At 51.1% G+C, this 16,527-nt stretch overlaps 4 protein-coding genes across 4 annotated transcripts; 3 read left to right on the top strand and 1 right to left on the bottom strand.

Annotated features, from left to right (window-relative positions):
• Window positions 1-1,283: 1,283 nt before the first annotated feature.
• AAFC00_006561 (uncharacterized protein) lies at window positions 1,284-2,505 on the top strand (the record flags this gene model as incomplete). The annotated part of the gene is made up of 2 exons (XM_069346534.1): window positions 1,284-1,352; window positions 1,414-2,505. The coding sequence occupies 2 exons, from the start codon at window positions 1,284-1,286 to the stop codon at window positions 2,503-2,505; spliced, it is 1,161 nt and encodes a 386-aa protein (XP_069199403.1).
• An 840-nt stretch (window positions 2,506-3,345) lies between these two features.
• AAFC00_006560 (uncharacterized protein) lies at window positions 3,346-5,108 on the top strand (the record flags this gene model as incomplete). Its single annotated transcript, XM_069346533.1, has 4 exons — window positions 3,346-3,609; window positions 3,669-3,769; window positions 3,832-4,834; window positions 4,911-5,108. 4 exons carry the CDS (start codon window positions 3,346-3,348, stop codon window positions 5,106-5,108), a joined length of 1,566 nt encoding a protein of 521 aa, XP_069199402.1.
• A 1,628-nt stretch (window positions 5,109-6,736) lies between these two features.
• On the top strand, window positions 6,737-9,596 carry AAFC00_006559 (uncharacterized protein; the record flags this gene model as incomplete). The annotated part of the gene is made up of 3 exons (XM_069346532.1): window positions 6,737-6,826; window positions 6,923-9,308; window positions 9,376-9,596. The coding sequence occupies 3 exons, from the start codon at window positions 6,737-6,739 to the stop codon at window positions 9,594-9,596; spliced, it is 2,697 nt and encodes an 898-aa protein (XP_069199401.1).
• A 4,780-nt stretch (window positions 9,597-14,376) lies between these two features.
• On the bottom strand, window positions 14,377-16,078 carry AAFC00_006558 (uncharacterized protein; the record flags this gene model as incomplete). The annotated part of the gene is made up of 3 exons (XM_069346531.1): window positions 14,377-15,331; window positions 15,390-15,674; window positions 15,732-16,078. 3 exons carry the CDS (start codon window positions 16,076-16,078, stop codon window positions 14,377-14,379), a joined length of 1,587 nt encoding a protein of 528 aa, XP_069199400.1.
• Between the last annotated feature and the right edge of the window lie 449 nt (window positions 16,079-16,527).

The following is a 16,527-nucleotide window of genomic DNA, read 5'->3' as shown; positions in this document are numbered from 1 at the left end:
TGCGAGTAATGTGGCCAAGATTAGCTTGATTGCAGCAAGTTGCACACTTGGTTATTAGACAAGCCTCCGACGTCTTGCTGTGGATTCTCCGAAAACCTGGAGAAGCAGAGCGCACAGGGAGAGAGTGGTAATTACGACGATGCGATAGACATAAGGTAGATATAACAAGGGCCGGGTGAAATGAAGGACATAGCAATGAACTTTTTATCTTGCTGCTACCTGTCAAGTACGCACCCGCTTGACAGCATACGGCGAAACAACCGGTGGCCCAGGGAGCCTTCACTCGTGCAAATTGAAGGCATGCAACACAAGGCCATGTGAAACTTTACAATCACGGCGGACTGCAGATTGGGGTGGTCATGGCGAAGAGAGACCTCAGACACGACAGGCCGTGCACGAGGTGCGTGGAGAGTCATGATATCATGGAACTCTAAATATTCGTATGGCCAGTGGTGCTTTAGGTATCTAGTGCGGCGGCAGTGGGTTGGCCGAATCGGTCGATGTACAGATGTGGATCTCGTGCTTGTGGTGAAGAAACGGAGAAGACGGTAAGGTGATGCCGTGGGCGAGGGAGGCAAATGCGTTTAAAGTATGAGGGGCACAGGCTGCACGAATCGTTGCCGCAATTGAAGCGTGAAGCGTGAGATGGCACTAGATTTGGTGCATTTGGTGCAATACCTTACCTTAGTCTATCGGCTCGTCGGAGTCAGTGAGGGCGACACTGGTTTCCGTAAGGTACGGAGTACTGTTTCTCTGAATCCCAGAGATTCTGCAATTCGCTAAACAAAAGGCTGGGTGCCTTACCTTACCGTTACAGGTACCTTTCCTAGGCACTTTACCAAAAGCCACTTTAGCCCCGTTCTCCATTCCATTCCGCAGGGAGCGAGAGCGAGAGAGAGAGAATCGACAATTGACTTGCCAGGCGCTAATCCACGGTTTGCCCTAGCAACCTTACCTTACCTTACGAAAACGGCAACCTTCCTCCTGTCCTTTCCCCATCTCCCTGCCTTTACCTTATTGTACCCTGCCCTGCTCTCCCTCTTGGGTTTTGTGGCACGCCGTTCTGTCCATTCATCTGCATAGACTCGACCACTTTGTGCATCTGATCTTTTATACTCTGAACATCAACCATTGACGTAGAGACTTTTTCCCATCTTCTCCAAGCTTTATCATCGCGGACTTTTCCTTTTCCGTTCTATACCGTCCCCACCAGCTCAATCCAGTCGAGCTGAGCTGAACTGAGCTGCACTGTGAACAACAAAAATCGAAAGCCGGTGGTCAACATGATGGATTGTGAGTCTGCCGGTGACGATGTCGCAAGCAAAGTGATACGCCGGATCGAGGTCTCCAAGGTAAATATTCATGCTGCTCAAGTCTATGCTGGACGACCTTTGTCTAACAAGAGCGCTGCAGATGACCAGAGCGCTTCAGAACCGTCTTGCTCTAGCCAATGTCAAGATCAAGCACGGCTGGGAGAACCTCAGCATCGACACAATCGAGCCGCAGATCGACCAGCAATTGAATAAGCGCAAGCGTCCAATCTCCAGCGCCGACTCCTCCCTGTCCGAAGCCTCGTCCAGTGTGTCAAGTCGCTTCCACTCAATCAATGGTTTTGTGTCGTCGCCAATCACCGCCCCAATGTTCTCGGACGAAGTGCCCCGATCAGGCAGCAACTACAGCAACAAGCGACCCAGAGTTGCCGACTATTCGAGGTTTCCCGCATCTAGCAACCAGGGCGGCCGCAAGACCCGGAGTGCCGCTGTGGTGCAATCATGGAAGAGGAACCATCGCCTTCCCGAGTCGTCGCCTGTATATCACACAAGACACTCGCACTTCAACAGATCTACACATGTGTCTAAGCTCTCATTTATATCCGAGGGCACCACCATCCCGGACGATGCACTCTCGCCTGAGCAATCTGAGGATGACGATGCAGATCTTCCCGTGCTGTCATTCAATGTCACCGCCGCCAGCTTCCAACAGCCGCCTCATCCGACCAACATCAATTCATCACCGCCCCAGACACCGCCACGCTCACGTCGCAACCTCGACAAGTCGACGCACATCTCCTGGTCCCGCACCCCACGCACGGGCGACGACGGTGCCGATCTGCTCATGTACCTGGCGACATCGCCCACGCCGGCCAACACAGGGACCGCCAAAACTCGCATCATACCGCCCTCGACACCGCCATCCAAGACGACACCGCTGCCCTCGTCGATGATGTCAACCCCCGGGGGCACGAATGGCCTTTTCGGCTTTGGCTTCAATACGCCGTCGCAAAACTTCAATTTCTCCGACTTTTGCAATGTCACCCCTAGTCCAGCGCAGGGGACATGGCCAAAGACGCCGGGCACGGCAAAGACGCCCAACGCCGCTCGCGAGGCACGTAGGAAACTCAACTTTGATTCATTGCTACCACCGAGCAGCAGCCCGGAGGTGACACGCACCAGCAATGCTCGCAAAACCGACCTCAGCATGGAATTAGGGGGTGTGCTGAGGTGATTTGCTTAATTCTTTTCATTCATGAACGGCGGGGGTTTTGCAATGCATGACCGTTACACTAGCTATTCACGAGCGTGACGCGAGATTACGCGTAACGTGCACGTCTTTTCCCAGCACTATGCTCGTGATACGAGCGGCAAGGACATGATGGAGGCTGCTACGAAGTACAGTATATAAGAATTCGATACCCGGAGGAAGATGTTTCATGCGCGGAGTTCAATTGGAGTACAGGGAGGTATCTGGCGATGAAGTGGTTTTTCCGAACGCGTCGCGGGTCGTGTGTTCTTCGCGTCATCTCTGGCGCAAAGCGGCATGTCGATGATGAGGCCGTGCCGCCAAACATGAGATACTCATTAGCAGTATGTTTTAGGTGTTCAAGGGCAGATTGATCAATGGATCAAGCAACAGGCGCAATAAAGTATGTGGTTGCTCTACTATTCTCGCTTTGTACCGTAATTAGCAATTTTCTCTATGGCTCAAGACGCCGTGGCGCGCGTCAGTGACAACACACGCTAGCGTGAGGGGCCTGTTTCTCGTTTCTTGCAATGCCGGAGAGGGCAACCGGAGACTTCGGAGGGATGTTAGGGTAAGACTTGGCAGGGCCACTCGGTCCGTCTGCTTACCGACCGGAGCTTCGGATCCGAGATTAGGGGACTTGCGCTGCTGCCTTGGGATCCTTGCGATGTTTCATATGATTATTACATCCTTTACATCCTATCATCGTAAACATTGTCGCGCACAGGAAGAGACGGAGATATATGAAAGGAACATCAAAAGACCCAATTGACTCGATACGAACGCCAGAAACAACGTTGGCCTTGAGATGACCCGCACAGCATCATGAACCCGTCCTCCTCCACCGCAGGCACCTTTGCCAACCCGCAGGATCCCATCGCCAAGGCAATTGTCTTCTTTCAGGATGCCCTCGACAACCTTCAGAAGATCCCCGGCTCTCAGATCGTCACTCGGTACATCCAGTCGAGCTACCAAGATGACCCTGTGCGCTCGGCCATGGAGCTGTTCCTGTTCCTGTTCGCCGTCTATTACCTCGTATCACCGACATACTCTACTAAGAAGGAGAAGAACGTGCCATTGACGGATGAGGTGCGTTTGGAGATGCAGATTGCATAGGTTGTCGTCTCTGGGGTTGACTTGTGCTTCAGGAAATCGATGAGCTCGTCGAAGATTGGACGCCGGAGCCTCTCGCAGCACCGGTGACGGCATTCGAAGAGGCAGAGAACGAGAAGAGACCAGTAATCATCGGGTATGCTGCGCAATGCTACTGTGTTGTTTGTTTTGCTGATGCGCTGACCGTAACTCCGCCAGCCCTTCTGGACCAAAGTCGAAGCTCTCCACCGGCCGCACCGTCACGAATCTCGCCACCTTCAACCACTACAACTTTATCAATTCAGACTTCATCAAGGAGCGCGCAATCAAGACACTCCGCATGTACGGTGTCGGACCCTGCGGACCTCCCGGATTCTACGGTACCCAGGATGTGCACCAGCAGATCGAACATGATGTCGCTTCCCACCTGGGCGTCGCTGCCGCCATCGTCTACGCTCAGTCCTTCAGCACCATTTCCTCCGTCATTCCAGCTTTTGCCAAACGTGGTGACATCATCGTCGCCGACAAGGCCATCAACTATGCTGTTCGCAAGGGTCTGCAGATCTCGCGTAGCACGGTGCGATGGTACGAGCATAACGACATGGCCGACCTGGAGCGCGTTGTGGCGACTCTGGTCAGAGAAAATGCAAGGAAACCCTTGACTCGTCGCTTCATTGTGAGCGAGGGTCTATTCGAGAACACCGGCGACATGGTCGACCTTCCCAAACTCATCGAGCTCAAGCACAAGTACAAGTTCCGCGTCATCCTCGACGAAACGTGGTCCTACGGCGTTCTGGGTCGTACCGGTCGTGGAGCTACCGAGCAACAGAATGTTGATGCAAGAGAGATTGACATGATCATCGGCTCTCTGGCTGGTTCACTTTGTGCGGGTGGAGGCTTCTGTGCCGGTACGGACGAAATCGTGGAGCACCAACGTCTGAGTGCGAACGCATACACTTTCTCGGCCGCCTTGCCTGCTCTGCTCGCGACCACGGCGAGTGAGACCGTCAGGATGTTGCAAGAGCAACCAGAAATCATTGCGAATCTGAGGGAGAACATCAAGGCGATGCGCGCACAGCTGGATCCGAGGAGTGACTGGGTAGTGTGCTCGAGCGCAATGGAGAACCCGGTCATGCTTTTAATCCTCAAGAACGAGGTTGTCGAGAGCAAGAAGCTCACCATCCCAGAGGAAGAGACGATCATGATGGAAATTGTGGACGAGGTACGCCCAGCCCTTTTTTGTCTTCTTCTTCTTCTTCTTCTTCTTCTCAACATGGAACTGACAAGAATCTTCACAGTGCCTCGCAAACGGAGTCCTAGTAACAAGACTCAAGAGCATGCCCCCAGCACTCGGCTCCGTGCCTCGCGAGCAGGGCTGGCAACCCCCTCCGGCCATCAAAGTCTGCATCACGACCGGCTTGTCCAAGAAAGAGACGGAAAAGGCCGGCATCGTCATCAGACATGCCATCACTAAAGTCATGACGAGAAGAAAGTGAGAAAAGGGCGTCATTGTAATCACTGATCCGCCCTTTTTTGTTTCGATATGACTTACTGGATGCTCTCTCACGTGAACGGCTCTCGATGTAGTAATAAAATGGAACGCAGTGGGGGGCAAGACCATACTTTGTACGACGATTAATCCAATTCTTTTTCCTTCTTCATTACTACACTTCTCTCCAAGGAAAGGCATGGGAAGGAAGAATCAAATCTTAGCTTAATAACACTTCTACATTCACATCCACATTCACATTACTGTTCGACTTCCTACCTACCTGAGTAGTTCTAGTCTATCTTCTCCCCCTACCAAGATCTCATTCTGAGCAGATATCAGGGTAGTGCCAGGGCTAGTAGTGGCGGTTGGCGGGAGTAGTGGTGGCGGGAAGAGAGGAGGTAAGGCCATAGGTCGGATCGAAGTTTGTGCCATTTTGTGGGTCTGTCCAGGACATATAGATGTTGTTCGTTGGTCGGTGAGGCGCTGATTCGAGAGGCTAAGACATATAGTGCAGTGGAGATACTTTGTACTGAAGGGCAGAATAAGGCGGACTGGTAGCATGTGGCTGTGTATGATGTGTATTGTTAAAATGTGGGCTCGGGACCTACCCTGCCTCGGCAGAACATGGTACATCAGGGAGTGGTATGTCATGTCATGTCATGTCGTGGATGCCTCATCGTTTGGCCTAGGTACACTTACACTTTCTTTGATTACTGTGTTATCTTAAAGGTAAAAAGAAGCTTTTGAGTCTGAGATTTACAGGATGATAGGTTTTGGGATCACTCGTATCTGTCGTTGTGACGGGAGGCGAAAAAGGCATCCCGAGAGCAACAGGAATGAGGCAGGTCAGAGTCACGAAATCCAGGCAGCCAGAGACGACTGAGGCGAACAGATGGATATGAACTTTTGGCCTCTGCACCGCCCACTGGCGGGCGCTCGTACCAAGAAGCAGCCCACCATAGGGCTAATTAGAGGCGGCGACCAGCAACGCCTGGAGTAGATTCACCTCTTTTAGTGTCTCTGCTCTGCTCTGTACGGCTTCCAGATGCGACACGGAAAACCTGACCACTACGTCATCCCACTGCGTTGCGCCCAGCAGCAGCAGTTGTAGCAGCAGCAGTAACACTTGCAGCAGACCCTACCACATTCCCTCTCCGTGATTGCTTGTAGTCTGTGTCTGTGTCTCTTGTCACTCTCACCCCCCCATCTTGACACCAAGAGCAGAATACATACCACACATCTGAGATTAGCCAAATAGGGTCCCACCGCGACTTCTTCCACTACTTGTAATACTGAGTCCGCAGATCGACTATTATCGACTATCGGCTTGTCGGTCGCCTTGAGACACAATCGAGGGGCTTACTGGGCTGTTGACGTATATTCAGATCGGCGACGAGGATTAATTATTTGATTTCCTTGGGAACCTTTGCTTTGAATCGTCGCGAAAGCAGATCGACTCAACTGGACCTCACAATTTTTACTCGCAAACCGGTCCTGGAAAAAGAGCATGCATATATTTGCACGTGTGTCATTCGTTGTCGTTTGAAGTTAAGTAGTAGCTTCAAATAAGCAAGAAGAAAGCGGTGTCTGGATTACATCGACAAGAAACAGTATTAGAAAGAGATAAGGACGATGATGCGCGGGAAGCCTGCGTCGTCGATGCAAAAGACTTATGATGATTGCTATCTCATTTGCTCTACCGCGGTGTATTTCGAGAGTCAGGTATGTTTCGCTCTTCCTTCTCGATCCACTCAAGTCGCACCTGCCGTGACAAAATCATAGACGCAGACTAACGTCATTTCCTCCCTTTCCCAACAGAACAATGAAGCAGAAGCTCTACGATCATGGCGCAATGCACTAGACCAGATTTATTATCACAACGCATATCGCATGCCGAGTTCATGGCGACCCAAGACAGAAACAGAACGCGCCTTGCAGGATTCCCTGAGACAGATGGAGCTACAGTGCAAAGAGCGTGTTGATCTTCTAGAAGCTCTGCAACAAAGTCGAAAGGACGCTGCCAGCGAGAGTCAGACTTCTCTCAACTCTCAAGGACCGACGTCGACGAATACCTCTACTGCTAACGGTAACACGTACCAACAGCATCAACAGAATCGCCGTTACCAGTCTCAACAAGATAGTACTCCGGAAAGTCAACCTTCTGGCTGGTTGGGCGGTGGAACCGTTCCTCCGACGGGCTACAAAGACCTGGTCAGACCACCTGCTCTACCTACGAGAGGTCCACCCAAGAGGCCATCATATACCACTAGGACTAGTTCTGGAAATGACAACTCGCGCAAGAAGAGCTCGCCGGTCCAGCCAAGCACTGCAACATTTTCTTCCACCCTGTCTCCTCCCTCAGCAACGCTTGGGAATGCTTCGTCTCCCCGCAATGGCTCTAGGACACCCAGCCCGGAAAAGAGAGGCGGCATGCTACGAACCTTGAGATCAGGCGGCAAAGAGAGGCAAAGCTCCAGCAAGATGGTTTCCACCTTGCGTGGCAAACCTCCTGCAGCTGCAAAGGCTGCAACTCAAGCCTGGACTACTACCACGAAGCGAAGCAGCGTCGGGAGCATTGAACACGCTACAAGCGACATCAACGGCTCCACTCCTGCTGCTACAGTCACAACCTGGGATCCATACACAAGGAGACTTGTCGAGCGGCCAGTCTCACCCGTACCTCCCGCCCCTCCTCCACACGCTTCTTCTAGCAGACCCTCCATATCTACTCCGGTGATACGTGCGCCGAGCCCATCAGATTACTTCGTTCATAGACCAGGCATGGACCGGCAAGGAAGTGGCGACGCCAGTACGAATGAACGAGGACGTCAACATCTGCCGCAGCCACTTCCCTATCCCGAATCGAATTTCCTGAATCCTCTCCAACCTGCAAATCCGCCTGGCAATTCTACTGATGATCTAGGTTCTCGCGAGCTAGGGCCGCCAGATTCGGTTGCGCTACCTTCATCGACTGGTATACCATCGGCGAACAATTCTCGTCTTCGAAAACAGTCACCAGCAAGATTGCCGAAGTTGGATAGTCTACCATCTTATCGAAAAGAGTATCCCGCACCGGTACCCAGCAAATACAGTAAGCCTCCGAATGCAAGACCACCCAAGTCACTGAGGGACCTGGAAGCCGAAGCTTCGGCGCCACCTCCAAAACCCAAAACAAAACCTCCTCCACCACCGATACCGAGAAAGGCGGTTGGCGTCGTTAATGCTACAAATGCAAGAAAAGCCCTCGATGATCAGCTCGCTGCTGGCATGCAAAGCGGCGAGGACTCACTTAGTAGTGGGGTCGATGCTCCACCTAAGGTCCGTCGCAAGAAACCTGCAGCGACATCAGCTTCACGAACAGCGCCACCATCAACATCGACCATTCCTGTCCAGGTACCTCCGCTAGAGTATTCTTCCGAACCAGAGACGACGGAAGAACCTGCTAATGGAGTTGACGAGTGGGATCAAAAGGTCGCCAACCTCTTGAAGAATCTTCCCAAGGGTGTAGATGAAGCCGCCGCGAAGCAAATTCTGAACGAAATCGTCATCAAAGGAGATGAAGTCCACTGGTCAGACGTAGCCGGTTTGGAAATCGCCAAGTCCGCGTTGAAGGAAACAGTCGTTTACCCTTTTCTCCGTCCCGATCTTTTCATGGGTCTTCGTGAACCAGCACGTGGTATGCTGCTCTTTGGACCTCCAGGAACGGGAAAGACGATGCTGGCAAGAGCGGTCGCTACTGAAAGCAAGAGCACATTCTTTGCCATTAGTGCAAGCAGTCTTACAAGCAAGTACCTTGGTGAATCCGAGAAGTTGGTACGAGCGCTTTTCACAATGGCGAAAGCATTAGCCCCTGCTATAATTTTCGTTGACGAGATCGATTCTCTGCTGTCCAGCCGAGGTGGTAACAGTGAACATGAGGCTACTAGACGCATAAAGACGGAGTTTTTGATCCAGTGGTCCGATCTTGCAAGAGCAGCGGCAGGTAGAGAGTCCACGGAAGGCGACGCAACCAGAGTTCTGGTGCTTGCCGCAACGAACTTACCTTGGGCCATTGATGAGGCCGCACGTAGACGTTTTGTCAGGCGGCAGTACATCCCTCTGCCCGAAGACTGGGTGCGCAAGGAACAGTTGATGACGCTGCTGAGTGCTCAGAAACATTCTCTTGGGAAGGCCGAACTCGACCGATTGGTGGCTAGGACCGAAGGTACTGTTCTTCGTCTCGATCTCTGTTGTAACCTATGATAAATCGCATACTAATCTTCCTTTGATAGGCTTCTCAGGTTCAGATATCACTGCCTTGGCTAAAGACGCAGCTATGGGACCACTCAGATCTCTGGGAGAGAAACTCTTGCACATGAGCCCCGAAGACATCCGACCTATCCAATATCAGGATTTTGAGGCATCCCTGGGAACAATCAGGCCGAGTGTCAGCAAGGAAGGCTTGAAGGAGTTCGAGGACTGGGCACGAGAATTTGGCGAAAGAGGCGGATGACCTCTCCAATTTCCGTCTTCCGAAAAAGCCCAGACACGCACTTACGTCAAGGAAACTAGGTCGGCTGACTATGATCACATCATTTTATCACATGTGTTGTCGAGTACTCGATCTGACCATACGGCCTTCATTACTATCACAACCAAAATACGGGACTGCTCTGTAGCAGGAAAGAAAACCAGAAAAGCGACAGCTTGATTACAATGAACAGATTGATATGTACGCAAGTGAAAGAAAAAGTACAGTTCAGCCAAACCAGGTGTACAAACAAATCCTTGAAAAGTCCCGCCAAGCCCGAACAGCCATACTACATCCATGCAACTCGAGTGCCGGATGTAGCGCTGTCGTGTTCCGCTGCACGCGTACAGCCTAGCCACCGAGAAGATCTCCAAAATCAGAAACGATCGTTGACAGTGGTCATGGTTCTGCCAATCACGCCTCCTGAGTATTTGTATTCCAAGAGGACGCTCCAACAACATAAAGTTTCTTCTGCTCTCCGATCCAACGCTGGAATCTCAATGCAGGACTTATGTTCACCAGTGCAACGAGTTCTGAGTCCTGTTTCTCTCGGCGAACGTGAATTGGCAGTCTCCCTGGCTTTTTCGGGATTGGTACCACATTGATGTATGTATCGCCTGATCCTGTCAGCTGAGATCTCGCACTTTCAGACAGGCGCGCGAAACCACTCACCGAATTGCTTGTAGAACCCAAAGCCGTCTTTGATGCGAATAGTCTCGTCTTTGCTATAGTCATAGACGTAAATAGGCTTGCCTTGCCTTGGTTGTTCGGAGTGCAACCGAGGTGGAACCTGTCGTTTTTCCCATGAAGGTATTGATCGATTCGACGTCTCCGAGCTGAAAGACATGTATAGAGTGGTCAATGGCACAGAAGTCTCGTGTTGGATTATGTGCTTCGCAAAAGACAACACTAGCTATGGATCTGGCTAACTAAGGTAAGGACATGAGGAGCCATATATATAAGAGGTCGGGCTCCGCTCTACCTCGGCTAATATTCCTGGTGGCTACGTCCTTTGGGCTACTTGCTTTGAGGATTTCCGGTCACACCATTTCCATTTTCATGATAGACGCCGGCAAGGTTTGGGGAGTTTGCTGTCGCAAGATGCATCCAGCCCCTAATCTGGGTACCGCAATTTCCCATCGTAACCACGTCAAGGCGCGGTCCACAAGGGCGGCCTAGGAAGTCAGCGGCCGCAATTATATCAGCTGTACGATACATCGGGGCTCCTCACTTCGGCTAGCCTTCTGTCAAGGTCGACAGTAAGCCGTGATCGATGGATCGCCACATGTTTGCGTCGAGTAGCTAAGCGTGGGGGTACGGATTTTTTCAAGGCGGAGAACCACAGCCAATCATTCTGGAGACGGGTGCACCTATCACAAGCCCACAATTCTATGTGTGTCTGTGAATCCTAAACAGAAACCTGACAGCCAATCGTTCGGAACAACAAGCGAGAATACCGTTCTTCAGCCTGCTCGATAGCTCAAGGGTGTGACCCACGTCACAAGCCTTCCTTGCCGCTCTCACAGCCTTGTGGCTTAGTAGCTAACGAGCAAATAATTACACTGCTAAGGTCGCCTGAGTCCGGAAGCAATAATCAATCTATACTTGCTGTTATGGCTTGCAAAGCTGCCTTGATCAGGCAATGATGGCACACATTGCATCGAGTTGCCAATGTATGGCTTATGCCCCGTTGGTAGCTGAAATATGGCGATGCAAATGTGACTCGCGATACCGAAGACGATGTTTGGTGAGCGCTGTTTATAAAGAACTGCGGTCCACTGCAGCGACATTCATCGTGACACCCCATGGCGCCTGACAGCTCGTCTGAGCAGTACGGTGCTGCTGATGCCCGTGAGTGCAGCTGCCCAGACCAGCTCAGAGAAAGCGTTCTCACCATAGGTAAGACGTCTAACAAGGATCTGTTGGCAAGCTGGGCAGCGCTGATTCTTGTAGATGGAGGGGGCATACGTGGCTATTCCTCTCTTGTAATACTGCGTGAGCTGCTGATAATCATTCGTCGTCGAGAGCAAGAAAATGACACGACCCGCTCATTTCGGAACGGTCAAGAGGCAGAGACGACAGGCAACATTGATAAGGAACTTCCACTACCTTGTCACTACTTCAACTACATGTTCGGAACAAGTACCGGCGGGTGAGTCATTAGCCATGTCATTTGACCTCACTGATTGACATGTGATGCGCTACGGCCTGCAGAATCATCGCCATCATGCTTGGTCGGTTGAGAATGTCAGTGAAACAATGCCTTGATACATACGAAGATCTTGGCACGAAGGTATTTCGCAAAAAACGCCCTCTAAGATTTACCCAGTACAGTCATCGCAAGCTGGAGAAAGTCATGAAAGATAAAATCCGCCAACACTGTAGGGACAACGATGCAGCGTTGTGGAATCCAGTAGCCTTCACCGAGGACAGTCCTTCTCGCTTTGGTCAAACTAGAGTGCAAGTTACCCTCGTAGCCGACAGCAATAGACCGATAGTGACAAATACTAACTTGTCTATAGTGGAGTAGTGGCGACCAGGAGGGCCAAACCTTCTCATAAACCGCACCTCTTCCGAACCTATTACAACGCAGGTCTCACACTGGGAGATGCCACTGCTGTCAATGCTTCCGTCGAGCACGAATCCCGATGGCTGGACCTGAATATTCAAAGTGACCGAAACTCGCCAACCATTCTCGAGGCCGCACGTGGCACGTCTGCTGCACCGCATTATTTCAAGATTGCCAAGATTGATTCCAGCGAATACATGGACGGCGGTATCATGGCCAACAACCCTAGTATCGTCGCTTGGAATGAGGTCACTATCATGCATCAACTGACTGATTGCAAACGGACTTCGGGAGGGATACGCTATCTCGTGTCGCTCGGCACAGGAAAGAATGCGCCGTGTAACGTGTTCAGCGATGGGAGTTTTATCTACAAGATCCGCAATATCGTCAGCACGGCGATCAAGGGCCTTGGGGATCCAGAGCCGGTCCACCAACACATGACACAACTATGTCCTACAGCGACTGCGAGTTCCCACCACACTACCTACAGCCGCTTCAACGTTCGATCTGGGCTGGAAAAGATAGCATTGGATGCTTGCACAATCGACTCTGATGGTAAAACTAATCGAACCCTTCGTTATATCGAGCACCATACAATGGAATATACACGTGATCCAGATGTTCACGGAGAACTCGAAAAACTTGCCAAACACCTTGTTGATCACCGCCGAGCTAAGTGCAGAGATCCCACCTATTCCGACCTGACCCAACCAGGTCCAGCTCCGCCTACATATCTCCGAAGCTTCATCCCATATAGCGATCTGATACCACCAGTGCGAAGGAGGAGCACTGTCAACGGAACCATCTCGTCAAGACATAATATGGCGGAGATGGATGGTTTTCGAGAAACGGCTGAGCTGTATACTGACTTCGGTGGACCTGACGACGGAGAAGATATTGATATGCCTCCTCAGCGAGGGGCTACTTGGAGTCCAGGGCCAACGTCACCATGATTCACTTTTCTTTTGCTTGTTGTCATCAGTCAGGAGTGACCAATGGTGGCTTCGACTCGCCCCTGGTGAAAGTCTGGTAGCAACAACGCCGACAATGGCGGTGATTTCGCTTTAAAGATTGGCTCGCAGACTCCTTTATTAACATTCTTCGCTGCACACAAGTCGTGGTCCTCCGGATTATCCTTCGCCCTTCGCACTTCCAAGTTTCATGACCGAGTATCGAAATTCGCACGGCAAGACGTTACGACGTCAGGGAAAGGTCATTCACAAAACATTGAGACCTCTTAAAAATATCGAATTGCATCCAGGAGCCGTCGATACTGTCATTTTCCTTGCGATTGCACTGTTCTTGACAAAGGAGAAGAAAGTGGGGAAAATCCCATCACCTCCTTGCTTACCATTCCCTGTCTTCTTTTTCTAATGAAATATTGTCTGCTTTCTTTCTATACATAGTCTCTCCGTCACGAGATATTACGCTATGATACCCAATACATACAGAACTAGCATATACTGCTAAATAATACACTACCCCATAGATTCTCCTTGCTACCCAGTTACCCTGCTCCCACTGCTCAATCTGCGGATACTCCCTTTGCCCCATAACATGAGCATTCGCAGTGAGTCGATCAAATTGGCGGATGGGACCAAAGGTAGTTTGCCCATGCCATGAGAGATAATGTCAATCATGCTCGTTGCTGTCTTGATCCATGCTGTTCCAGCCTCGCTCGCGGATAATGTGAGGCATCGAGCTGGCATGCATGTTCTTCCAGATCTAGAGGGCGACCCTGTTTGTCTGTCTATCTTTATGCGGGCTCTATCAACATCCCACCTTTTTTTTGACAGAATTGCCGATCACGGGAAGAGAGCAAATGCGAGATACACCACAGGCATTACTCGTTTTATACAATGCCCTATGCCTAGTGAATCGAGAAGCAAGAAAATGGAAAAAACACAAGTGGGAAAGGGAACATATAGTGTCAGAAATTGGGTTGTTTGACGAGTATTGCTGCTGCAAATACTGCCGTGGTATATAGAGTTAAGTATACAAGATCCCATCCCTTATCCCTCAATATGACGAAGAAGCGGTTATTGGTATATATGGGGCTTTCTTGAGAAGATTTCCCCTGACCCTATCCTGTGCCTGACCCCATTCGAACCTTGTCTACATACTCCCTAGACACCATCCAACCAAAAGAGAAGAAAATCGTAGTCGTGAAACTTTAATCCGTGTATCAATAATTTAATCAGTGTGGAAATTGAGCGGACCACTCTTCGCCCTCATCGCCTTGCCGAACTTCTGCAGAACCAAGATGATGATGAAAGCAGCGACGCAGACGGCGCCTTGGACTCCGAAACTGATGATCGGGCCGGACTTGGCCGCCCACTTGACCTGGAAGTAACTGATGACTGTGCCACCCGTGACACGGAAGACGTTGATCCATGCGGCGACTTCACCCGATGCCTCGGGGTAGGAGTCGAGGTTGTACGAGTTGATGGTCACAGTGGTGACCATGATGCCGAAGACGTAGAAGCCCCAGGCGACCGAGGTGACCATGTAGTGCCAGCCGCGCTCGAGGGAGAATCCGAGGAGAACGAGGCCGGCGCACAGGAACGGGGTCGCGATGTAAGCGGCTCGGAGACGGACTTCGGGGTTGAAGTGGCCGTTGTGCGTCTTGATGTAGCGCTTGGCGATGAAGTCGTGGATCCAGTGACCTGTAATTTCTCCGACCAAGGCTCCGACGATGGGAGTGAAGTAGAAGCATCCGATGCCCTTGAAGTCGAAGCCGTAGAGATTGGTCAAGAAGATACTGAGGGTGGTGTTGATGCCGACAGACCAGGAGAAGATGAGGAGATAATAGATGCAAGAAAGAAGAACGGTGGGCTTGGAGATGACTTTTACTGGACGCATGACTGATTGCCAGAGGGTGTTGCGAAGCTTTCTCGACTTCATCTGCTCGACACCAACTAATCTCAGCATACGAGACTTCCTGGGTGGCTGATGGCTTGGTGCGATTCTGCGGTCGTAGTACGTCTCGTCAAGGAAGAGGACCACAAGGATGAGGAATGCGCCAGTCAATGCAGTGTAGAGCCAGAAAGCAGATTGCCACGGTTGCGAGGTGAGCATGAAGGCAGTGATCATGGGTCCAACGAAAGGTGAAAGAATAACGAATGCAGACCAGATGTTGATCTTGCGTCTGTAGAAGATGCATCAGTAACCTGCGATGATATAATTGTGACAAGAACATCACTTACACTCTCTCGTGGAAGAAGAACACATCTTGGATGAAAGTCAGACCAATAGCCTGGGAGACCGTCTCGAAGAATCCGTTGAGGATGCGTGCTGCCATAAAGGACTCGAAGCTCTGCGCTGCGGCACACCAGATTGCTGTGGCAAGAGCAAGTACGAGGAACCAAAAGATGGTGGGAGCACGACCAACGTAGGATGCCATGACAATGGCAAAGATACCACCGATACCAAGCATAAGGACATTGCCTACAGCTGAGTGGTTGACAGTATCAGGGCTCAGTCCCCAGATCCTGAAGAGACGAGTTAGTGTCTTTCACTTTTGTAATGATGAGGATCAGAGGACTCACTTTGCCTGGGCGATCAGGGTCACGGCACCAACGGCACTACCATAATCAGGCAGAGCTGCTGTTAAAGAAACCACGATAAGTAGTAGAGCCTTCTTCTTTGGTGACCAGTTGAGGGGATCTTCGGCATCATCGCTGGGCTGTGGAATCAAGACGGTGTGACCATTCAAGGCTGTCTTGAGTCTGGTCTCGCCCTCCTGGGCCTCGAGCACGTAGCCTTCCTTGACATCGAATTCTCGGACGACATGCTCCTGTACATCGAAGTTGTCCTTATCCCCCAAGGATGGAGAGGGTGAGGTGGCATACTCGATGTTGCTCACCTCCATCTTAGGATCATTGTTCCACGACATTGTGAAGAGCCTGTGTGATGCAAATAATGCTATGGGTTGAGATGTGAGGATAGGCCGTGGTGATCTACATTGGAGGCGATAGGAGTATTTATACACCCTTCGTAGTCCTTGCAAATCAACTATTCACTAGAGACCAGTGAACGGTAAGGTGCGTGCGCTCTGGAACCCCATGGGGATGATCCCGTGGTTGGTCATGGTGCCACTGGATCGATCTAGGAGTCATCGGATGCGTTCCATCTAGGGCTCAACGAAACCGAGTCCAGTCCAATGTCCAGTTTTGTGTCTAGTCACCTGCTCTAACTTCAGCTAAGCTGTCAACCCGTTGGATTGGCGTGCTCTAGATCCACGTGGGGTGCTTCCGAAGACCTAGGTCGTGACCCGATATTGCTTGTTTCGAGGTCGATCGAAGACATGTAGACAGGAGATGTACCGCCCCGGAAAACTTTCCG

This window comes from Neodothiora populina (assembly GCF_041146345.1).
Source record: "Neodothiora populina strain CPC 39397 chromosome Unknown canker_contig_8, whole genome shotgun sequence".
Taxonomy (NCBI): domain Eukaryota; kingdom Fungi; phylum Ascomycota; class Dothideomycetes; order Dothideales; family Dothioraceae; genus Neodothiora; species Neodothiora populina.
Note: the sequence above shows the minus strand (reverse complement) of the source record. Positions and strands in the feature narration are given on the sequence as shown.